This window comes from Ciona robusta, chromosome 7, assembly GCF_009617815.1.
Source record: "Ciona robusta chromosome 7, ASM961781v2".
Taxonomy (NCBI): Eukaryota; Metazoa; Chordata; class Ascidiacea; order Phlebobranchia; family Cionidae; genus Ciona; species Ciona robusta.
In genome coordinates, this window is record NC_143241.1 from 4,830,204 (window position 1) to 4,853,438 (window position 23,235).

The window sequence follows — 23,235 nt, forward strand, 5'->3', positions numbered from 1 at the left end:
TTCCTGCATATTTGTGCAGTTAATGGACGCGATAAACTGGTGTGCCTTTTTCTTATGGCAGGTTTCTGGTTTACAGAACAAGTTTAGTTCATCCAGTTGTCGTTGTGTAATGAGAGTAGCAAGGTCAGTGGTGTTTTGGAAACTTGGGACATTTTTGCTTCATTTGTAACCGCGTACAAGAATGAGACAAAAAAACAGTTCAGATAGCCTACAGTAGGCCGTTAACGTAGTACCAGCCTATTCTGACATTCTAACGTCATCTTGCTTTGAGCGCATTGCCGTTAAAGGGTTAATTGTCAGCATAACTAAAACTTATAATTTTAAAAAGGTATAAACAATTTAAAGAACGTAGCCAAAGATTGATGAATAAAGCGTCGGCTCCAGATATAGTGAGACAACGTAAAGCTAAGGTTAAACTTTGCAAGCCAGATCCGGGTGGGTAGTCAAATATCAGGGACAATACGTTCAAAGTAATGGTCCGAGTTCAGAAGCTAGATTCAGGATTTGATTGATGTAAGTCAAATATCACAGACAATACGGTCAACTTAACGGTCCGAGTTCAGGAAATATGGACGTGGGTGTGGTTTGGTAAAAGACGCTTAACGGCCATTGCTAAAACCCGGTGTTATCTTATGAGTTGTCCAAATTGTTAGCTACAGAAAAAAAATAATGTTTATAGGTGATAATTGATTGGCTGGCAAAAAATGCGTGAAACAGAATATTCAATCATATATTCAAGTAGTTACGTTTTGCCAGGTTTAAGCTATCTAGTAGGGTGGGGAAAGATGGGAAATCGATAGCACATAATGTTCAAATATCCTGATCGTGTTTTTAAAAATTAACACGGTCTATAGGAGTCATGAGGCTAAGTTTTTTTTTAAGTGTTCTTGGTTTATTACCTAATGAGACGAGAAAATAGAATAAAAAGGTTACCCATCTTACCCCACCCTACTCTATAAATACTCATTCAAGTCTTCTCTTCGATTATTCTTCATCAGTCATAGCTAAATTCAAAGTGAAACAAAAACCTGAGTTGTTTATAATGAAGTCTTAAGACCTGTTCAAACAGCCACGCACAAGTTCGCTATTAAACAAGCCGCACCAGTAGCAACTATGAAGCTTATTTCCCTTGGCAAGCATAAAAGCAACACACATTTTCTTGGAGAGCACATCTGGTGCTCGGGCCCATGGGCAAAGTGGTTAGCGCGCCTCCCTCTCACCCAGAGGTAGCCTAATGAATTTAGGGCCATAGTCGCTGGTACCATTGTAGGCGTTTGTGCCCTAGGGCAAGACTTAACGACAATTGCTCCAACCCAGCAACATTTTTTTATAGAAATAATTTCCTAATTACCAATATAAGCAAGCAGAAATAGCTTGTTATCTGTATGTGGAATATTATTGAGTTCATTTGAGATGACAGAGCATGAAATAACCGTAGAATGCATTGATCCTGTCTCAAAACCAGGAAGCTATGTAAACAAAGCATTTGAACAGGTAAGAGCGTAATAAAAAATAATTTATCTTTTCGAATACAAAGTAACCAAGATAAGTCTAATTAGAACTGCGAAGGAACGGAATTCGAAGCAAAACGATAGTCGTTAAAACACGCGCTACGTGTAAAACTACTGGGGTAAAAGTGTAAAATAAAAACGCGACTGTTAACCCAGAATGTAGTAGAAATAATTGATATCGAGTATAAAAACAGATGTAATTGGAAGAAAATGTTGTTGAGAAAAAAAGAGAAAAATTGACTTACGAAACTTTTTGTAAACCTCTTAAGTAAAAACTTTATTAATTAGGTGTGTCCTGCCTCGAGGAGACTTGTAAACCGAAATTACAGTTGTTAATTGTAATCCGGTAAAAACGTGTGTTATATCATAGTATATACTTCACTATGGGTATATCAACAACCGCTTGCCCGCTATCTGTTTTTACGGTATCCACCTTTCATCAAAGTACTATAGTACTGTGGGGGTAAGATGGGACACCTTAAGAACATAATCCAAATATTGCCATCGTGTTTTACTCAATTAACAACGGTCTACTTCTACGGACAAGAATTGAAAAGGTGTTTCATCTTCCCCCACCCTATTAAAACTTAATAGCCGTTTTGTATAAACGAACAACATTCTAAATAAATAAAAACATGTTTTCCCCACTTAGGAGGAAAAGAGTACGAACCAGGAAATAGAAACAGCCACAGACGAGACTCCACAATCGTCATCGGGTTTATTATATGGATTGAACGACGTACCCTCATGGTATCTTTGTATAGCTTTCGGGCTACAGGTATGTAAACTGTAGCAAGCAAACATAAACGTAACATAGGTGAAAATTGTTCATTTCATTACCATATTAGTGGAGATCAAATTAAATTTAAACGAATGTCATTGAAACATTATTGTTTTGCTGTTGAATATCTAAATACGGGTGTATACTAGTTTTTTAGGTTTTATAGGTTGCCTATTTTTTAAAAGGCAAGCTTTGTTATGTATAGGTTGCCCATTTTTTAAAAGGCAAGCTTTGTCTAAAGCAAGCTTTGTTATGTTTGTATTTAAATAGCTGTCTCATTTGTTAAGCTACCAAAACGCGCTTCAGCTTTAGTTTGAACAAAGCACCCTAAGACACCCTAAATATCTCACGCTTGACCTATTTACTTGTGGTATGTGGTATTCACAGCATTACTTGCTCGCTATCGGGTCCTTGGTTGGCGTTCCTTTGATACTTGCTTCAATGTTGTGCATTCCTAATGACGCAATGGGTGACGTCGGTCGTGCCAGTTTGATCAGCACAACGTTCGTGGTGTCCGGGGCATGCACATTGATTCAAACCACCATAGGAAACAGGTAAAGATGAATGAAACAATGACATAATAAATGTAACTTGTTTTATTCTTGCATGGCTGAGTAACGACAATCGTTATAACGAGGTTTTTTAAAGAGCGGCATATTCGGTATTTTATTTGGTATTTTGTAGACATAGCAAACCAAAAGCACTCGAGTTGGTCTGCTCCTTTAAGGCCTTGAGTGTCCTTGAACATAATGACAGCGAATGCGACCAGTAACTACACGCAGTGGCATTTAGCATCAAGTGTACGATATATACGCTGCGCTGTAATATCCCCCATGGTATAACCTACAACACATTGCTCTACAACACATTGACACGCAAGGATAAATGGGCGACAATATTAATAGGGGTGCTGGGTTACCGGGTCTAAACTTACATAAACTCTATATCCGATACCTATAGGGTAATAGGCTGACTCTAGTCTAAATCTTGGGTAACAATAATGTTTGCCATTCTGTATAGGCCCTCGAGCCTCGCTCCCTTATACATGTACCATGTACGTTTAATAAAACATGTTTTTGAACGTAAAAGATTCTAAAATGTCGTGCCTCGCCGTTGAATCTAACTCATTTAAAATAAAATAGATAGTGATATAATCAACGAATATGGATATGATGCTTGTATCATGTACGTATTCAACGTGATGCTTTTTGCTTGCGCAGGCTACCGATTATGCAAGGAAACTCATTCTCGTTTCTTCCACCCTCGATCGCTATTTTATCGCTCCCGCATAACCAGTGCCCTCCTGCGCTTCCTATCGGTTACATGAATACGACTGTGACGCTGTACAACGACAGTGGTCTCATCGTCGATGGAGAAGAAGTATGGCATCGCAGAATGAGAGAAGTTGGTATTTGCATACACAAATTTGATTTGATCTAAATAAAACTTTTGCCGGTGCCGTGACGCAGTGGTTAACCCGTATACCTCTCTATAATGGTATTGGGTTCAAGCCTCGGAACTGCCAACATGGTGGACGTATGTTTTCTGGACAAAGACATGTGACCTCAAACTCATTGGCCCCTAAAGGACTGTCTATTCGCGTCCTATTTCGTAGTAAACAAAGAATATTTAATGAATTATAAAATCGCACTTTCACGTTAGTTGTTTGAAACACGATACTTGAATATTATGTGCTAAAGATGTCCCTTATTTCCCCCATACTCTTTATATAATGTACCATTACACAGGTACAGGGAGCTATTGCGGTTGCCGCTATTTTAGAAGTTATTCTAGGTGCGACAGGAGCAATCGGGTTTCTTATGAGGTATATCGGCCCACTGACCATCGTACCTACTATCACGTTAATCGGGTTAGACCTTTTTGCAACTGCGGCCAACAATGCCAAAGTACAATGGGGAATTGCTTTTTTGTGAGTTAAAACTAAAACTAAACATGTTTTTTAAATAGTGAAACAACAGCTGTAAGTTGTAGGCTGTTATGTTTGGTGTTATATGTGTGTTGTCTCAATGGTTCATCTATTATAGTTTTATAAGACCTTGATAGCAATATGGAGCCTTGAACCCTTAAACTCTGAACCAAATGTAGTTTGCTAACCACCGTTTAACCTTGACATGTCACGCAGTCTCTCATCCGACAGAATTACATACCTAAACAAAAGTTCTATTTTTTAGCACAATTGTCGTGTTGACTCTATGTTCCCAGTACTTGAAAAACGTGACCATTCCCTTTACAAAGTTCAGTTTTCATCGTCGAAAATGTTACATCGGGAAAAGTGGATTCTTTAGAATGTTCCCGGTAAGCTTTTGGGTGTAGTCTCCATAGATCTGTTATACTATTACACTGTAACACTTGTACATAAGGTGCATTACTACATAACGGTTGTAGGGTATGTCTGTAGTATAATTTGATGTTGTAAGCATCAAATCTATACAAATAAATCGTCTGTATATAAGAAGACACCTACATGTAGACGGGATACCTTTAACACATCTAAATAGTTTGATCGTGTTTTAAACAATTAACAACGGTCTATGAGTCGTGATGAGGATACGGTTTAAAAAATTTTCGTATGTTCTTTGTTTACTATACCAAATGGGATGAGAAACAAAACGAAAATATGTCACATCTTCCCCCACCCCGCTACAAATTTTCTCAAATTCTTTTGCAGGTACTGATTGCTTTATTATCGGCGTGGTTGCTCTGCTACATATTTACCATTACAAATGTATTTCCAAATGATGCAACCAAGCCATATTATAGAGCAAGAACAGATATTCGATCCAATGTTATACATAATAGTCCATGGTAAGCATGTTAATTTTGATTTTAGTGTATTTTAGTTTTTACATTACAGCCTAATATAGTTTATATATGTAAAGTAGTTGGGACACCTTTTTATTCTATTTTCTCGTCACATTTAGTAGTAAACAAAGAACACTCAAAGAATTATAAAACTGTATTCCTACGACTCCCATAGACCGTTGTTAATTGTTTAAAAAACGATCAGGATATTTGAGTAGTATGTGCTAAAGGTGTCCCATCTCCCCCATCCTACTTATTGACAAGAAGTTTAAAAGGAAGTTAGTTATCTATCACTTAATTATTTTTTACATGGCTTAATTGTTTTTTACCTGGCCTAACACTTGAGTATTCGTAGCCACGAATGTATAGCTTAGAACCTTGGGTATCCTTGCGTGACAGGGTATAACAACAATTTTAGGGCACGGTTCTTGGGTTCAAGGTCTCACTAACCACAAAAATGTCTCGGTTCGTTAAGTTAGCCTAGTATGTAACCCGTATAGCCAATCTAAAAGACAGACTGGTCTGCAGCCAGCATATTTGTTTCTTTAACGTCCGGCGCCGCACCACTGCAATTGGTTAGCACGCCACTTGGGCAATCGCTCCAACCCAGCGGTTATACTAATGGGTTGTCCAAATTATTAGTCACATATAAAAAATCAAAAAATATAACCACCCACAAAGTAACATATCTGGTAACTCGTAAGCTGCCACAAGGTGTATGAAGCAGAACACCCGTGTTTAACGACTGTCGTTTCCGGCCACAAGCACGCAAGGATAAAGTAATTTATACATTAATGCATTCATTCAACTAATCGAATTTCTCTTTTATACGCTTCGATTATTGGTTGGGGGGGGGGGGGGGGGTTAGGGGGAGTTAATTGCTTGGTGTAGTACTTACGCGCCTATTTGGACTTGGACAGCACACGTGAAGACAAGCCCGGATGATATCTCGAGCCGTATATGCCAGACGTACATAACGCCCTTTATTACCATATAATGAACAAACGCCAGCAGATCTTATACACACTTAAAATTTTATTCTATAGGTTCCGCTTTCCCTACCCAGGACAATGGGGTTTACCTGTTGTTACAGTCGGTGGTTTTATTGGAATGCTGGCTGCTATAATAGCGGGTACTGTTGAATCGATTGGTGATTACCACGCTTGTGCTCGCCTTGCTGGTGTACCACCACCTCCAAGTCATGCCTTGAACAGGTTAGCAGCGTAGTATGAAGGAATGTATCTTATTATACTCGCGGAAATAATAAGCAAGTATCATGAGGACAGTCGTCGCTCGGTAGGCGATAATAAATAATGGATATTGATTCAGGCATCCTCGTATGTTTAGTATTTTTCTTTACAATCGCCTAAATAGCTTCTCGAATCTTACAGCGTGATGAATGTTTTCCTCATGGTTAAAAACATTTACTTTTAGAGGAATAATGATGGAAGGAATCGGAGTTATGCTGGCTGGACTTATCGGTACTGGATCTGGGACAACCTCGTTCAGTCAAAATGTTGCCGCAATCGGGATAACTCGTGTAGGAAGCAGAAGAGTAAGTTTATGCTTCGTGACTCACAGCACTATTTGTAGAACCTATTTAAGTGGTTAAATGCATAGCGTGGTAACTTCAGTAACATAAAAACGTACGGATGTTCTGTTTCATACATCTATGACGCCCGCTTCCGAGGTTTTGTTACGAATGAAACTTTTAGTACGGCGGTCTACAGAACGCTTTGTTTTATATTCCAGGTTCTTCAAACTGCAGGTGTCCTGTTTATGATTCTTGGGTATTTCAGTAAGTTCGGAAGTATATTTGTCACTGTACCTGATCCTGTTATTGGAGGAATGTTTTACATTATGTTTGGAATGATATCAGCGGTCGGACTATCTAATCTGAAGTACGTTGACCTCGATTCGAACAGGTGGGAACTTTATTTTAGCTGTAATTGTGCGGAAGAAATAAAACTTTGTGACTTCACTCTGCTATCATTGAATGAATGATTAGTACCACGCCGTCAGACATGTATAGTTTCCGTATTAAGTGAGGTTTCTAGCATATTATAACCGTTATATTTTTATTTTTTATTTTCTAACATATTTCTACTGCATATTTCCACTACATATTTCCACTACATATATATATTTGTGTTTCTAATATTTTACAACTGTAGAAACATCTTTGTCATTGGAGTCTCCTTGTTTATGGGGTTGTCTGTGGCAAATTGGGCCAAAGCAAATTCTTCTGCCATCAATACTGGAGTCACTGAACTGGATCAAATATTCACAATCATTCTGTCGTCCGCCATGTTAGTAGGAGGGGTGGTAGGATTTTTCCTGGACAACACTTTGCCAGGTAAAATATCTTTAAACATCTTTTTTCTGTGTTTTATAATTTTGTTATGTAAGATGGATGCCGTTAGTTCATTATATCCCGTATTTTCTAACCTTGGTTTTAACAATTGACAACATTCTTTTAAAACGTGTGGATGCGGTTTTTTTATTCTGTGATTATTCTTTGTTTTCTACCAAATGAGACGGTAGAAGAGAATAAAAACATGAAACATTATACCCCATCCTCACTGTACATTGCAAATTGATCAAGTTTGTAATAAATCTGTAATGACAACTGTCCCATTTCTCAAGGTACTGAATCGGAGCGTGGTTTAAAAGCTTTTAACGTTCACCACAAAGAAAGCGAAAATAAAGAGAGCGGCGATTTATCTGAAATTGATGAAAGTTATAATCTTCCTTTTCCGACTACTTGTTGCAGGTTTGTAAACCAAAGTTGGTTCTATAAATATGAGTAACACGTTCACACTGGAGTGCGCATATAAACACGTTTATATATAGTAGAGTGGGGAAGATGGGACACCTTTAGCTCATAATATACAAAATCCTGATCGTTTTTCCTAAACAATTAGCAACAGTCTATAAGAATCGTGAGAATACAGATTTTTTAATTCTTTGCACTTTCTTTGTTTACTACCAAATGGGACGATAAAATAGAATGAAAAGGTGTCTCATTTTCCCCCATCTTACTATATGCATGTTTTACCAGTAGCGTGTTTTTAATAACTGTGATTTTGTCGCCTTATTTCTTACTTTGTTTAAACTAATTTGATCTTCGCTACTGTATTCGAAGAGAAAAATAAAATGTAGGCCTATATTATGCTAAGTTATATATTTGTGGCGTTTTACAGAATCAATTTCTTACAGGTTTTCCCGTTACTTTCCGTTTATGCCCGGTTACAAAAGCAATGCAGAAAATTCGGCAGAAAACAACCCTAAAGAGTAGAAACGAACGGCAGAGTTTAAACGTTTTAAACAATGTTTAAACGTCTTTTCAGTGACTTTTTGTGTAGACTTTCTCGCTTAAGACAACAGCGACGCCTTGACTATTGGCGTTGGGTTTGAAAAACTTATGGGTAGTTTAAAATGCTTTTCCTGACTCCCTTTTTAAATAAAACGGTTTTCCTATTTTATACTTTGTATGGACTCGCTTACAAATTATCGTGCACGTAACTTTGCTTGTGATTATTTCTGTATGGCTAACAAAACAACCTAATCTACCTATATATTCACATACTTAGGCAAATTTACACTGGTACTGATTTATTAATAAAAACAGATGTTGGGTACGCAATGGTATCTTCGCCTTTATCAATCCTTTTTATATTGGAACGTGCCCATTGATTAGAGTTTAGCTCTCTTCTAGCCAAAGAGATTCTTTGCTTCTAACATTATTGTTTTGCTACTGTTTTTCCTCGTATACAACAGATGTATACAGTAGCCCGATACGCAAGACGGCATATAAACATTAACAGTTTGGTAAAGGAAGCAACCACATTCGTTTTGAAATCGGTTGGCAAAGGTAATTACAAAGCAGGATATACTGCAGCCGTTCGTTCTGGTTAAAAAGGCAGCATTTTAAAACAAGATTTTTTAAAAGGGGAAATATACGCTATACGCATAAGCATTAAAATTAGTTACAATTGGAATTTAATAAATTGGATTGGAAATTAGGACATGGACTCAAAGCAAGATGGGCCATCGTATATTTGCACAACTAAACGCGGTATAAGCAGAGAGATAAAGATCCCAATTAATGTTGGTATTCTGTGTGGAAGAGCATTTGGAAATCCAAAAGACCCTCCTGTTTTGTGTTTACATGGCTGGCAAGACAACTGTAATACTTTTGAGAAGCTTATTCCACTTTTACCAAAGAATCACTATTATGTTGCAATGGATATGATTGGACATGGACATTCAGTTGGTTTACCATCTGAGATGATGTATGATCTTCGGAATTATATTGCAATGATACATGGCATGGCCAAATACATGGGTTGGAAAAGTTTTACAGCTTTGGGTCATAGTTTAGGGGGATGTATTCTGATCTGTTTTGCTGCTGTATTTCCAGAAATGATAGAAAAGTTAATCTTGATTGAAAGTAGGATATTTTGGTATCCATTGTCACAAGCTATAAAAATGCTTCGTTCAAGAGTTGAAAATGTTTTACAAACCAATGAAAAAAGTTCGGACCGTCTTTATACTTACCCTGAAATTAAATCTCGGTTGCAAGCTTTTAACAAAGCTATAGATGATGAAGCTGCAGATATTCTTTTAGAGAGGGGAATTTCAAAGGAAAAAGATGGCAAATATAAAGTTAGAAGAGATAAACGAATTGCAAAACTTCCACATTTCATTAGTGAAGAAATGGCAGTATTGTGCATCAAGAAACTTAAGGCACCAACTTATCACCTATTAGCAGTTAATGGTTTCAAAAACAGCCATAATTTGTTGGAAAACGATAAACATTTAGGTTTATCTGATAAGCCAAATCATGTTTATATTGAGGTGAAAGGAAACCACTTTGCGCATTTAAGTGAACCACAAGGAGTTGCAGATGTAGTGACAAAAGTTCTTAATGGTGGTGTTAAGGTTGCTTCCAAAATGTAATTTGCAGCAGTTTTATTCAGATGATTTGATTTTTTACTATACAATTGCATTACTATACCATTGCATTACTATACTATTACTTTACTATACAATTGCATTACTATACCATTGCATTATTATACCATTGAATTACTATACTATTACATTACTACACTATTTCATTACTATACCATTGCATTATTATATTATTGCATTACTAAAATATTACATTACTATGCCATTGCATTACTATAGCATTGCACTACTATTGCAATACCTTCTCGGCCTCAGGCTTTTTTTAATTTTATTTCATTACTTTACCATTACATTATTATACTATTGCATTACTATAATACTACATTACTATGCCATTGCATTACTATACCATTGCTAATTTGCATTACTATAGCATTGCACTACTATACTATTGCAATACCTTCTTGGCCTCAGGCTTTTTTAATTTTTACCATAATGTGGTGTTTCATTTCTGAAATGCAGTAATAGTCATCAACCATAAGGACTTTAATGCTTTTAAAAAAAACACCCCAACAGCATAGTAGATTTGTTTTATTCTTAAAACTGAGGAGCTAAAACCTAATGTCTCTCCTGTTTTAAAAATTGACACCTATTATTCATTGGCCTTACACTGTATTCTGACTTATTCATTTAATTTAATCCATTACTACCTTTGTATTCAATGATTTAGGTCTTTATGCAACTGCTGTGTGGTAAAATATTAATTGAGATTAAAGTTCATCTTGCACTTGTATTTTGTCTACTGTGCCTCTTTTAAATTATCCTATGTATTAAGTGTGTCATTTGCGTTTACTTTACTACCCTATTTTCATTCAAAATAATAACTGCTCTTTAACAAAATGATTATATGCAATCACCTTTAATAATTAGTAGCCTTAAGAAATATATTTTTTAATTTAATTCAGTGTTAATACAAACCTGTTATTTTAATTCCATAGATTTACTGTAGAGTGTAGGAGATATGAAAGAGTTAAAAATTGCAACATATTAGGAGTATGTGTAGTTGCAATAGTGGATGATTTATTTAAATTTGTCATATTATTTGAAATTATGGTTTTAAAGCAAGATGGGCCATCGTATATCTGCACAACTAAGCGTGGTATAAGCAGAGAGATAAAGGTCCCAATTAATGTTGGTATTCTGTGTGGAAGAGCTTTTGGAAACCCAAAAGATCCTCCTGTTTTGTGTTTACATGGCTGGCAAGACAACTGTAATACTTTTGAGAAGCTTATTCCACTTTTACCAAAGAATCACTATTATGTTGCAATGGATATGATTGGACATGGACATTCAGTTAGTTTACCACCTGGGGTGTTTTACTCAGTTTATAGTTATGTTTCTATGATATATGGCATAGCACAATATATGGGTTGGAAAAGTTTCATTGCTCTAGGGCATAGTTTGGGAGGGTCTACTGTGGCATTCTTTGCTGCAGTGTTTCCTAAAATGGTGGAAAAGATTATTCTCCTTGATTCTATTGGTATTGCAGGATTTCAGAATTCTCAGAACTTAGAAATTATAGATTTACAGAGGGTTGGCATTGAACACCATTTGGATGTTGAAGGAAAAGTATCTTACCCTGTTTACACATTCAATGAGGCCAAATCTCGGTTGCAAGCTTCTAATAAAGCTTTAGATGATGAAGCTGCAAATATTCTTTTAGAGAGAGGACTTTCAAAAGAAAAAGATGGCAAATATAAAATCAGAAGAGACGTACGAGTTGTAAAAGTGCACATACATTACAAAGAGGTGGAGGATGCTCTTGTGTTTACCAAGAAAGCAAATATGCCAATATATCATATTTTACCCGAAAACGGCTTGAAAAAAAGTGTGGGGGTGGACAGGATGCACAAAGAAATGGGTTTATTTGAAAGACCAAACCATGTGTTTATTAAAGTAAAAGGAAATCACTTTGTCCATCTTCTTGAACCTGAAATTGTTGCAAATGAAGTTACCAAAATTCTAAATCAAGATTTTCACATTGCACCAAAAATGTAACAAACATAAGTTGGGAAAAGTATTTGTCAAGCTAAAAATGATTACAATAGGCTACTGAATACTTTTTAACTCATAAGAGTCATAACCATTTTAAAAACTTACTGTGGTGCATTGACATTGATACTTCTTTATTGTACCGCAACTCATATACCTCACTTAACCAAACCCTCAAAGCTGTTCTCTGTGTACTAAAAAATCATTGGTACTATGTGTGCTATAATATTGTTTTTTTTGTGTAAAGTATGTCAACTAACATACCTATACCTTGTCTGAGCAAGCTAAATCCTAAAAAAACGTAAAATTATACAGGCCTGCTGGACGCACCTTTTAGACTCACCTTGTCCAGTAATATCATGTTTTTATAATTAATATCATGTATGATGTATTTATAATAATTCATCAATTTCCTTGTTTTAAAAAAATTCCATTCATAATATGTGTCCCACTATGTACCTAAATACTTATATCTCAGCAAACTTTTTATTTCAATTTAGTATCTTAATCACTATTACCTTGTGCTTATGTTGGAAAAACTACCATTGATACTATTACTATATATCTGTACAAGAACTGTATCATGCCAAATTCTCAGGAGTTGTACATTTATTAACATGGAATGATTAAGTTTAATTTTTTAATATGTAATAAAGTATTCTCTATTGCAATAAGTTCTGAAGCCTTTTATAGCAACTATACAATTATTTACAGTTAATTTCATGATCCTGCTCTATGCTTTTATAAAATATTATGCAATTTTGTGAAATATAAATAAATATCACTAATTATATTTTCTTTTAGGGAGTTAATACTCAAGGGAAGGTTTTGTGTTGATTTAGAAAGGTTTATACACAAGGGTAAAAGTTGCTGCTTTCGGAACTAATGCTTTTCACCTAGCCACTGTTTTGAAAATTGACTATGCTTTCTTTTACAGATTTTAAATACCTGGCTGTCAGGGCTTAGCTCTGTCACCTTCAATCCAAAATCTGCAGCAGGCCTCTTTATTGAAGAATATTTTTTCTGCGACAATTTTGTTTATTAATAGAAAATGGATCATAAAATATAAGAATTATGTTAACTCAATAATATATTATATGATTATTGGAATAACAATAAACTCATTGTGTTTAGCAATGATAGAACACAGTGACAACTTCACCATGTTATATTAAAAATCTGGGATAAAGTAAGTAACTCAATGTTTTTGAGATCGAATCTCATTTCCAGCTGCTGCTAAAACTTGTGTTGCTTCCGAAGAATCGTCTACATTTTGAAAGTTGCTTAATGACGTTGAACTGTTTTGTGATAGAAACATTTGTTCTTCAGTTGTGAGCTGTAAAAAAACAATGTTTACAACTATTGATAATTTTTCTCAAATTCGGTGGCACATGCGAGTTGCACTGGTACATAGCTTCTCACTTCTGTGGTGAATTTATATTCCGTGTGATTTGTAAGTTTGGAATGTTGGAGTCAGGACTCTGAATGCAAAAATACCAGGTTCCTCAAATACAAATTAAAGGTACAGATAATTATAGTAGATAAGTTATTTAATGCTTACTGTGTCTCCTAGTTTTTTTACGGCAGTCAGAATCTCTACTTTTTGTTGATTGTAATCATCTTTGACCAGCTTGCCAATTTTAAAATCCCTTTCAATTCCACTGAGCCTTGTTCTTAATTGACCAGGCTCCTTCTTTGCAAAGAGTCTTATCACCTCAGGGGTCTTGAAAGCATCTGAGATAGCAGCCTGAATGGCCTATAATAGAATAACTACATAATTATGCACCAAATCTTTGTAAGTCGGCATGAATATACACAGTTTTATTAAATAATAGTTTAATAATATGTTCATGAGCAAACTTACTATTTGCATAGCATTGACATCATCAACCAAAGATACATCTCCTTTCACCATCTTTTGAAGTGATTCTCGGACTTCTTTTAGTTGTTCTATAGTTTCACTTTTCATTTCTTCATATTCGTCTTCTAAATCATCTCTAAATTACCAAAGCAATGTCATTTACATATACCAATACGGTTTAAAATGTAGCATTTCATTTACTTTGATTCCTCCAAGTCTGCAAGTTGTTGGACAAGCCTGTCTATCTGGTCTTGCAAATTCTTTTGCAGTACTTTAGATTCGGTTGTTCCACGTGACATGTTAACTATTTTTGATTACATATGATCTGTAAATTTTGTTTTGAATGGCAGAACTTTGAACTTCTACTCTTTTAAATATAATGTAAAGTTTCTCGGATCTTTCGCCACATACATAAAAAAATTCAATTTTGTTTTAAAACAATAAATTTAAATTAGAAAAATCTATGGGATTTTTTAAACGTATACATACCGTATTACACAAAGTTAACAATTTAATAACAAAACTTGAATGAAAAATGTGTTATGCGTTTTTTTGCCGAAAAGGCCTTTTACGAAGAAAAAAGAAACACAATTTCTTCTCTCATATACTACTTTCTTTATTACGTTACAATAACATCGCGAAGAATGTTAACGTTGTATCATTAACGAATGTTCGCTCTTTAAAGATCTCAGGTGGCCGCAAAATTTTCAGAGACTGCAGTGATTTTAAACGGCTTCTCGCCCGCATAATGAATTTTAATTAACACTGTTTGGACTGGCCCGTAAAAGAACCAACTAAAAAAAAGCTATGAAATAACAAAAATAATATTTTTTTTATTTGTTTACTTTTATAAATGTTTAAATCGCAGATACGCAATGCCAATACCCCATTAAAGTTATTGTAAGTTTGTAAGAATGAAGCAAGCACCAATGTTGTATCTTTAAACTTGAAATATGTTGGATTGGATTACTAACTTCTACAGTGCCACTGAAAATCAGGAAAAACAAAAATCAATTGAAGAAATAGAGGAAGAATTTAACAATGTGGTATGTCATGCTATTATTTAAATTACAAATATACTTGGTTCATATTTAGGTGTAGCAAGAATGAAAAGCTTATTACCTTTTTGGTACTAGTAAAGAATTCTCCCTCTTCGTTAATAACCTCTGACCCATCACTACTAACCCACATGATATAACCACTAACCTCTGTAACCACTAACCCCAAATTAATACCTCCCTAACTACCAACCTCTAGCGCTTTCCACCATCCTAATGTATAGCGGAGGATTAACATTCTACCGTATTTATCTGACGCTTTTCCCACAGCATTTCCCCATTTTTGTTTAGCAACTGTTGTTTTGATGTGATTTACGTCGTTATTCAAACAATGTAATGTTTATTATAGTTTTTTAAAGTAATAAATAAAAATCCTGCTATGTTATGTCTTTCTTGTGTATTGTTTTGACAGTAGTTTACTTGTTTATATCATGAGTTAATATTTGTTTACATTTGCTTGGCACCTTACTATGCTCTAATGTTTACGGTTACGTTGACAAAATGTGATATGGGATAATATTTTATTTTCATGAGGCATTCAAAGTTTTGTAGTTTTACTTTAAATGTCATCCATACAATATTTCGTAATACTATTAAAGTTTTTAGGGGTCATTAAATAAATTAGTTGATATTGTTTTTTTTAATGTTTATTGATTGTTTTACAGTTTAAAAACTTTTCTAGACTGTTTAATTTTGGTCTGCATTTAAAAAAATCTAAATGATATAACATAATAAACTTTTATACAATGTCGAATAGGCTGGTAAATTTTTGCATTGCGGTATTATCATCTCCACAAAGACAGTTCCTAGCTGTTTTACTTATTGTACTTATTGTTTTGTTGTCAATTTTAATCTAAACCTCTTCTTTTTACCAAAGATCAGAGAAAATATCATCGTTCTTCTTACATTCATCTTTCTTTTCGTAATCTCTTACTTGATCATTGTTCGGTTTCATCATAAGAAGGAGCGAGATGGTTTGTATGGAGGAGATGAAGATGCCAAAGCATTCAGGTGAAAACAAAAAACCTGTTTTTATTATTCACAATACGTTGGTGTAAGTTGTTTTTTTCTTTTTTTTGTGTGTGTCACAGCAAACTAAATACATAAATATGTATATGTATACATCATATGATTTTTATACCTTGATAATTTTAACATTTAATTTGGCTTGTGGTGTGGGACAGTTTTTTAGTTTTGTTTGTTAAACAGTTATGTTTGTTTTACACCTATGTGTCAGCACAGAGGTTTAAAACGTTTTCTTTATTCACAGAATTTCATTTTATTTGTGCACATTTTCGTTAGCTGTATCAATAAGTTCAATTCTCATGCTTCCAATGTCGATGTTGAGCAATGAAGTTGTTCATCTGTATCCAGATAGCTATTGGGTGCAGTGGCTTAACGGTGCTCTCATACACAGTAAGTGCACAAATACCTATTACTGTACTTTGTACTCCACCCACACACAGTATCTATTCATTCAAAATGACAGGATGTTATTTGGTTTTATGTTCATGAATAGCAGCAGATGCATTGATGGACAGGCATTGATTTTGCTTTGCCCAAAGGAAAATAAATCAATACAGCTTATTTTATGACGGCGTAATGTTTTTCACTTATATATTTAACTAAATTATACCGTATAATATTTTGTTTTGTACTGCAAATGCACTTAAATTTTCAATATTATATAAAACCTGGCACTGCTGTTTTGCTTAATATATGCAGTGACAAGTATAAACCAACAAAACACCCAAATTTTTTATAAAATAGTAAATTTTATTTCAGCCTTTTGGCAGTGGACTTTCATATTGAGTAATGCCTCTCTATTCGCACTACTTCCATTTTCATACTTCTTCACTGAATCAGAAGGCTTCTCTGGTCAAAAGAAGGGTTTAATGTCACGTGTATATGAAACCATAACAGTGTTGGTCTTGTTGGCTGTATTGGTGCTAGGAATGGCTGTTCTGGCTTTGGCATTCTTTGACCATGATAATTCAGCACAGGTGACATACCCTTAAAGTTACTAATGTTAAATATAGAAATATTATGTCAAATTGTATTTTAAATGGGTGAGGTCTTACAGTAAGGCGTAACATCTTACTAGCGGTGTGCAGTGGATATGAAGTTTGAATCTACCATCATTCCAGAACAGGGGTTCTTAAACTGAGGGGCGTGTAACACTCGGAAGGGGGGTGCGAAAAACTATAAAATAAAGTGTTTTATGTCTTAACAGTGGTGTTCAAAAGGCTTAAATACGACGCACGCAAAAGTTAAATTAAAACAGCAAACCTTTAAGTCTGTTTTCAAACCTCTTACACATGCTAAATGATGAGGTGTCAATCGCTATTATGACGCAAATAATCGCCAAGTGAATTGCTATTATGTCTTAATTAATTGCCAGGCTAAACAATCGCTATTATGATGCAATGAATCCCTACTATTTCGTAACAAACAGTCTACCTGGCTAAGGAAAACATGGCAAATATAAGGCTAAACTATGACGCAAATGTAAACGGAACGGTTATTTGATTTCACTTTTGCGGTGATCGCGATAATGTATTTTACGCAATAATACAGATACAGTCAAACAAGGGGGCGCGGTTTAAATGTCCAATATGTTAGGTTTGGCTGTGGTGGATCATGGCAGAAATTAATTGAACACCACTATGATAATTTAAAAAAAAAGGGGGGGGGGGGCGCAAGTTTGTTGAGATCTTCATTGGGGGGTGTGCTTCAAAAAGTTTAGAACCCCTGTTCCAGAATGTTACATATATTATCTTACAAACTGCACAATTTCTCCCTATATATTTTTTAAAATAGAAGTAAATACTAATACATAAATAAGGTTAAATTCATGTAAGCCTGAAATATACAATAGTAGACTATTAGTCATATATTTGTGTTATTAAGTTTTATCAAACATACATATGACAATGACATTGTTTTAATTGATGTCACTGTTAATCTAGTCTTGTAATGATTTTACCATGCAGTCATTCATGTCACATTAATTACCATGTGCTTTGGCACTACAAGCTACTTTTTCTATTTTTCTGTTTTTTACTTTTCTCTTTTTTTATTAGTTTTATAATTATTACCATCCTTATAGGGATTTTAAAAACAACTACCACTTGTTGCTTACCGTAATTAATTCATCATTAAATTTAGGGAAATTATTTCACATTTTGTACTAGTACTGACAACCCATGAAAAAAGCATTTACCAAAACAAGGTAGATACAATTACAATCTTTTTTCGTTCTAATTTAGTCTTGAAACTTTCAGGAAATTTTGATGAGAGTAAGTGGTTACTATGTACAGTATCTCTACTCCTTCTTGCTATGCATATGTGTGGTGTTGATGGTGGTCACATGTGCCCCCCTTGGCTTCACAACTTTATTTGACGCTATGGGTCACCTGCTAGTTAAGCCAAAGCTGTTTGAAAATAATGACAACCGAATTGAAGCAGAAAAATATGAAGAGGTGCTTTCTAGTTTAACAATACTTCCTAATTAAGTGTGATAATAATAAGTAAGCACTGGTGTTTTAAAGATGCCAAAAAGCTAGCAGTTTGTGACTGCTGTGAGTTACAAACAGGCTGTTTGAATTTTGATCAAAATTGACAGGACAGCACATAATTTTTCTACTGTACCATTGCATGTAACTGTTCTAGGAAAAGTTTATTTTTTATTCTGTCCCATTATAAGAAGACTACCAAATCAGCTGTTAAGGTTTTTATTTTTTTAAGATTATCATTTTTATTATTTATTGCGGAACTACATAGTATTTTTGTCCTGATATAAAATGTTACACCACTAACCTAATCAATGTAGTAAATAAGTAGACTATGGTCATGTATAAGAGTTGTTTATTTCCTATCAGGAAGCATTGGAAAGAAAGCTGAAATCTGCCTCCTACATGGCCAAGGTAAGCCAACAAGAAAAACAGGATCTACAAAGGGAATTTGAATCCACAAAGAAAACAAGATTAAAACTTGAAAGAAGAAAAAGGGCATCAGCACTTGAAAGAAACCTTGGCTATCCTCTTGCTATGATTCTTCTGTTGGTGCTTACTGGCCTTGCTTTGTGCATGGTATGATATTGTTATATAGCTTGCATTTATTACATAGATAACATTGTAATATAAATATGAATGGCAATGTTATTGCCGCCAGGTGTATTGTTAATGTGAAAGAGAACTTCTGGCATTTGTTTGGTGGTATAGCAGATAAAACGTATATATCATAATACAAACAATTGCCAGAAAATCTCTTTCACTCTTAGGAATGACAATGTTTAACATCAAATTGTTGCAGGTCAGGTTATAACCAGTTGTATTTGCTCTCGTAGTAGTTACCTTGTAATCCTTTTTTATGTCATAGAGTAGACCATTAGATGTTATGTAACTTCGTTAATGATTTTTTTTACTTCTAATATGTAGCGTTGTTAGTGATTTTTTTACTCATAAATGTTACTTTGTTAATATTTTTATAACAGTACAGTATAAAACAGTATAAAACTTTTACCGGCATTATCATCCAGGTATCCTTTCATATATTGAAACTTGTCTTTGTTGGAGATGAAGAACTTCACCCAAGCACTTCCAGAGAGGATTTTGGAAAAGATTACAGGTAGCTTCTAACCCATAGTACAGTTCGTCATCTTGTGTTTCTATTTTATTTTTTCCATTTACATAAACTCTTTCCGTAGCCTTTTTTTGGTGAACCTATGAACCATATTTGTTGTCATAGAGCCTCTGTTTTGGTGTGATACTCTTAACTCAACCATGTTTCACTTTTACCTAACTATGCTTCATATTTAGAAATATTTATCGTCCAAAAACATCTCCAAAAGAAAAAAAGCAACAAAAAGAAGAAGCAGTGCACTGGTGGTGGCAGTTCTGGCTTACGACTGAAACTTTACCAACAGAAGTAAATGATGTAACTGAAGGACCTTCACTACATACATTAGGGGCAAACTCATTATCACCATTTGGTATATTTGGAACCTTTGTTGAGGTTTCAGTTGTATTATACCTGATGTTAGCATCTGTAGTTGGGTTATACAACATGCCAGGGTTCAGGTTGCTAAAACCTCAAAAATACAACACCGAGATTACGAAGATCATTTTAAACTGCCTTGTTGTTCAACTGCTAAGTTCATCTTTACCAGTTCTATCTAGAGTATTAGGTGAGTAGATTAGTTCTAATTTTATGAAGAAACCTTTAAAGAAAGATCCAATATGCCCATGCAATCTGCCCCTTTTTGCTATTTTGCTAAAAATGCACAATTGGGACCAAGTTGGGTCTGATATTCTGTCCTATGAGGTGCCGCACTGTAGTACCTTTTATATCATTCTACAGCAAGGCATGTCTAGAACCTAGGTGTTAAGATGCAAAGTTGACCCATCTGTAGACCCTTGCGTCTTTTAACACAAAAGCTGCATCAGCATTAACTGGGGTGTTTTAGCCTGTGAGCTGAAGTAATGGTTTAACTTTAGCCAGAATCTTAGGTCCTATGGCATGCACCACTGTAAAATCTCACACACATATGAATAGACCTAAAATACTCCACTTGTTTTCAGGCATCACTGTGTTTGAGTTGCAAGGTAACTTTGGTAAGTTTTCATGGTTGGGAAACTTCTATATAATATTTGGTTGCAATGTGGGGTTTGCTGCTGTTACTGCTTTGTGCCTGGTCAACAAATTCACTCTAAAAATGAGAAGAGAGTTATACAAAGCATTAAGTAAGTACCAAGTATCTCATTTAATATTCAATGTAAAGAATAATATAACTGTTTGCGTATTAATTAATTGCTCTTGGTGGTGCAATGACGGTCATTATAATATGGTGCCCAATTTGTAATTTATGTCTGATTCAAGTTGGCTTATCACATGGTGGGGTGTTTTATTCTCAACTTTCTTAACCAATGGTTTATATGGCTTTTATTTAAATTCCTAAACTTTTCATGATTTCGTTTTAATAAAACCTACAAAACCTCAGCCCAATTGTTAGTCATACTTTCTTCAAATGTTAATATATATAAATTTCTCAATATTCTGCCAGCCTTGGATCTTAAATGCCCCCTAAAAATAGTTAAAGCCTACATTCGATTGTAGCAAATTCTGTTGCCTACTTTCAACTCCAGCATTATTTATACCTGTGTAAATTTATCTTTTTGTTTTGACACTGTTTATATTTTAATAAGCTGATCAGATATGGGGAAGTTAAAGCGGATCCGAGAAAGAACCCAGGCAGTGAGGAAAGTTTGATATATTTTTAGTCTTAGAAGTCAGGATAAGGAAGTTTGTTAATTAAACTAATGTAATATGTTTACAAAGAGCCAAACATTATTCTTATAAAGGTTAAACAAAACAGGTGTTCAGGTATCAATGAAATCAGATTTTATATGTTAAAATTGTATCATACATGTGGGTTGTCATGTCTGTTTTAACACTACCAAACTCAAAACCGTCAAGGTTAGTGTACTTTTAGGCTTATAAAGCATTTACATTCCAGAATTTAAACAAATTTCAAGGTTTAAATGTAGGCTCAAGTGTTAAATACCTTCATCTGCTTACAATAATACCATTTATTGTTTAATCTTTTGTGTTCATATCAATATGATATTGTTATTTATAATCATAAACTGTGTTGTAGGGTTTCGAAGTGTCAGCATTACTCCTAATGTGAAGCGTACCAGACCTCCAGATATGGCAGCGCACACTTCAGTTTTTTTAACCAATGCATCAGATGTGCTACAGAAAAATGAAGAACCAGACAATAACTCCAACGACGCACTTCAAACAACACTTTTTGCATTGGAAAAACAGCTTAAAGAAGTGGATGATAAAATATGCTCTCCGTCCAGAACTTCCAAACTTACATCGAGAAAATTTTTAGGTCCTACAGCTTTAAATGCGGTTGTGCATAGATAAGCTAATGCGGTTGTGCATAGATAAGCTGAGTATTTGTTTATTTCTTTAGTACTTTTACTTGCTTTTGTACACTAAAATTGGTTTCGTATTATGTTAATTAGTTTTTGCAGATATTAGTATTATACGAATTAGTTTTGCAGATTTTTTACATATGTACACTGCGGTAAACTATTTTTCTTTATATGATGGAGTTCTAATTTGATCCATGTCACATTTGTTTGTTAGTTTTAGCCAAGATGTATGCTTGCCTTACCAAATGGCTTCAATAACAATGTGTTTAGTTGAGCCAATTTGCTTCATTTTGTTTATTGAACATGCCAATAGAAAGCACAATTGTGACATATTCTGTTTAAGAAGATAGTTCTTTACTCATTTGCTGGTACACTTCCTTAACAATTATTTAATGTAGTACACACCCTGTACTTTGCTTGGTGTTAACTGAAAAACTGCTTTTATAGATTTCTTTTCATTCAAATACTACTGTACCGTGATTTTAGATCTTTTCTAAAGCATTGAACTAAAATATATTAATAACATCAGTTACATCACTGCATTATAAGCAAGACACTTGTTTTTGAATTACAATATTTAATTTATTCAGTGAAATTAAAATCACACAACAAGTTCCTTGTGTATAAAAAACACAGAACATGTAGCATTCACTAAAAAAACGAAAACTATTTTATCACGTGATCATACGAAATAAAACGGGCGGTCCGAAACGTCCCGTAATACGATGTATTAGAAAAATATACACTTAACAATAACTACAGTTTAACAGGAAATATGGATTTACAGTACAAGTTTTATGTTTTAGTTCAGCCTGTTCAGGTACCGGAGTTTCACAAAGATTTCGTAATACGCAAATACAGCAGTGAAATATATAACCAAACAACGTACTACTACGAAAACAATTAAATACAGAGTCGTTTATTACCATTATGGGACAATAAAAACGAACTATTAGTTTATGTCAAAAAAAACACAATTTTTAACATGTTAGTGTACTATAGAGTTTAAAAAAATACAATAACGCTATGAAGTAATTGTTGTAACAATACTTTGTTCCGTTCCAAGATGGCGACCGAGCAATGGCGGTCAGTTAAGTCAACGAAGAGAAAAAAAGTGACACATTTCGACACGCTTAAACTTATACAAAATTAAATTAATTGTACAAAATATATATACCAAAATTTAACCCATGACCTGTAGAACATGTTGGTACGATTTTTTTTTAAAAATCGTTTTAATTCTAAGAGAATAAAGCTCGCAAATGTAGTGCTTTTCATAGTCTAA

The 23,235-nt window shown here is 34.5% G+C and overlaps 5 protein-coding genes across 7 annotated transcripts; 4 read left to right on the forward strand and 1 right to left on the reverse strand.

Annotated features, from left to right (window-relative positions):
* Positions 1–98: 98 nt before the first annotated feature.
* On the forward strand, positions 99–8,761 carry LOC149734032 (solute carrier family 23 member 1-like). The gene is made up of 13 exons (XM_089880417.1): positions 99–1,494; positions 2,164–2,289; positions 2,680–2,846; positions 3,513–3,696; positions 4,041–4,222; positions 4,485–4,608; positions 4,982–5,118; positions 6,162–6,329; positions 6,550–6,670; positions 6,868–7,040; positions 7,290–7,471; positions 7,762–7,888; positions 8,335–8,761. The coding sequence occupies exons 1-13, from the start codon at positions 1,414–1,416 to the stop codon at positions 8,411–8,413; spliced, it is 1,851 nt and encodes a 616-aa protein (XP_089736543.1). The 5' UTR covers positions 99–1,413; the 3' UTR covers positions 8,414–8,761.
* A 113-nt stretch (positions 8,762–8,874) lies between these two features.
* Positions 8,875–11,031, forward strand: LOC149734033 (serine hydrolase-like protein). Its single transcript, XM_089880430.1, has one exon. The coding sequence runs from the start codon at positions 9,145–9,147 to the stop codon at positions 10,075–10,077; it is 933 nt and encodes a 310-aa protein (XP_089736556.1). The 5' UTR covers positions 8,875–9,144; the 3' UTR covers positions 10,078–11,031.
* On the forward strand, positions 10,118–12,877 carry LOC149734034 (serine hydrolase-like protein). The gene has a single exon (XM_089880429.1). It carries the CDS (start codon positions 11,143–11,145, stop codon positions 12,088–12,090), a length of 948 nt encoding a protein of 315 aa, XP_089736555.1. The 5' UTR covers positions 10,118–11,142; the 3' UTR covers positions 12,091–12,877.
* A 224-nt stretch (positions 12,878–13,101) lies between these two features.
* Positions 13,102–14,378, reverse strand: LOC149734035 (protein LZIC-like). Of its 2 annotated transcripts, none has more exons than XM_089880435.1 (4): positions 14,147–14,378; positions 13,949–14,081; positions 13,646–13,840; positions 13,102–13,420 (listed from the first exon to the last, which is right to left on the reverse strand). In XM_089880435.1, the coding sequence occupies exons 1-4, from the start codon at positions 14,242–14,244 to the stop codon at positions 13,283–13,285; spliced, it is 564 nt and encodes a 187-aa protein (XP_089736561.1). In that variant the 5' UTR covers positions 14,245–14,378; the 3' UTR covers positions 13,102–13,282. The 2 variants fall into 2 exon arrangements, with proteins under 2 accessions (XP_089736561.1, XP_089736562.1); XM_089880436.1 differs by lacking the exon at positions 13,102–13,420 and adding an exon at positions 13,428–13,565.
* Positions 14,379–14,783: 405 nt separating this feature from the next.
* On the forward strand, positions 14,784–22,895 carry LOC149734036 (limb region 1 protein homolog). 2 transcript variants are annotated; one of them, XM_089880405.1, is made up of 10 exons: positions 14,784–14,991; positions 15,881–16,014; positions 16,274–16,419; positions 16,789–17,006; positions 18,288–18,485; positions 18,885–19,094; positions 19,544–19,632; positions 19,824–20,191; positions 20,586–20,747; positions 21,662–22,895. In XM_089880405.1, exons 1-10 carry the CDS (start codon positions 14,899–14,901, stop codon positions 21,937–21,939), a joined length of 1,896 nt encoding a protein of 631 aa, XP_089736531.1. In that variant the 5' UTR covers positions 14,784–14,898; the 3' UTR covers positions 21,940–22,895. The 2 variants fall into 2 exon arrangements, with proteins under 2 accessions (XP_089736531.1, XP_089736532.1); XM_089880406.1 differs by lacking the exon at positions 16,274–16,419 and having other exon boundaries at positions 14,807–14,991.
* The last annotated feature ends 340 nt before the right edge of the window (positions 22,896–23,235 follow it).

What these genes read in the sequence shown, in the direction of transcription:
- LOC149734032 (XM_089880417.1), top strand. Translation starts at nt 1,414, where the DNA reads ATGACAGAGCATGAAATAACCGTAGAATGCATTGATCCTGTCTCAAAA. An exon ending in CAAACCACCATAGGAAACAG is followed by an intron (nt 2,847 to 3,512) that starts GTAAAGATGAAT and finishes TTGCTTGCGCAG; the next exon opens with GCTACCGATTATGCAAGGAA. An exon ending in GATTCTTTAGAATGTTCCCG is followed by an intron (nt 4,609 to 4,981) that starts GTAAGCTTTTGG and finishes ATTCTTTTGCAG; the next exon opens with GTACTGATTGCTTTATTATC.
- LOC149734033 (XM_089880430.1), top strand. Translation starts at nt 9,145, where the DNA reads ATGGACTCAAAGCAAGATGGGCCATCGTATATTTGCACAACTAAACGC.
- LOC149734034 (XM_089880429.1), top strand. Translation starts at nt 11,143, where the DNA reads ATGGTTTTAAAGCAAGATGGGCCATCGTATATCTGCACAACTAAGCGT.
- LOC149734035 (XM_089880435.1), bottom strand. Translation starts at nt 14,244, where the DNA reads ATGTCACGTGGAACAACCGAATCTAAAGTACTGCAAAAGAATTTGCAA. An exon ending in GCAGACTTGGAGGAATCAAA is followed by an intron (nt 14,082 to 14,146) that starts GTAAATGAAATG and finishes TTGGTAATTTAG; the next exon opens with AGATGATTTAGAAGACGAAT. An exon ending in ATGTCAATGCTATGCAAATA is followed by an intron (nt 13,841 to 13,948) that starts GTAAGTTTGCTC and finishes ATTCTATTATAG; the next exon opens with GCCATTCAGGCTGCTATCTC.
- LOC149734036 (XM_089880405.1), top strand. Translation starts at nt 14,899, where the DNA reads ATGTTGGATTGGATTACTAACTTCTACAGTGCCACTGAAAATCAGGAA. An exon ending in AAGCAGAAAAATATGAAGAG is followed by an intron (nt 18,486 to 18,884) that starts GTGCTTTCTAGT and finishes ATTTCCTATCAG; the next exon opens with GAAGCATTGGAAAGAAAGCT. An exon ending in CTGGCCTTGCTTTGTGCATG is followed by an intron (nt 19,095 to 19,543) that starts GTATGATATTGT and finishes ATTATCATCCAG; the next exon opens with GTATCCTTTCATATATTGAA.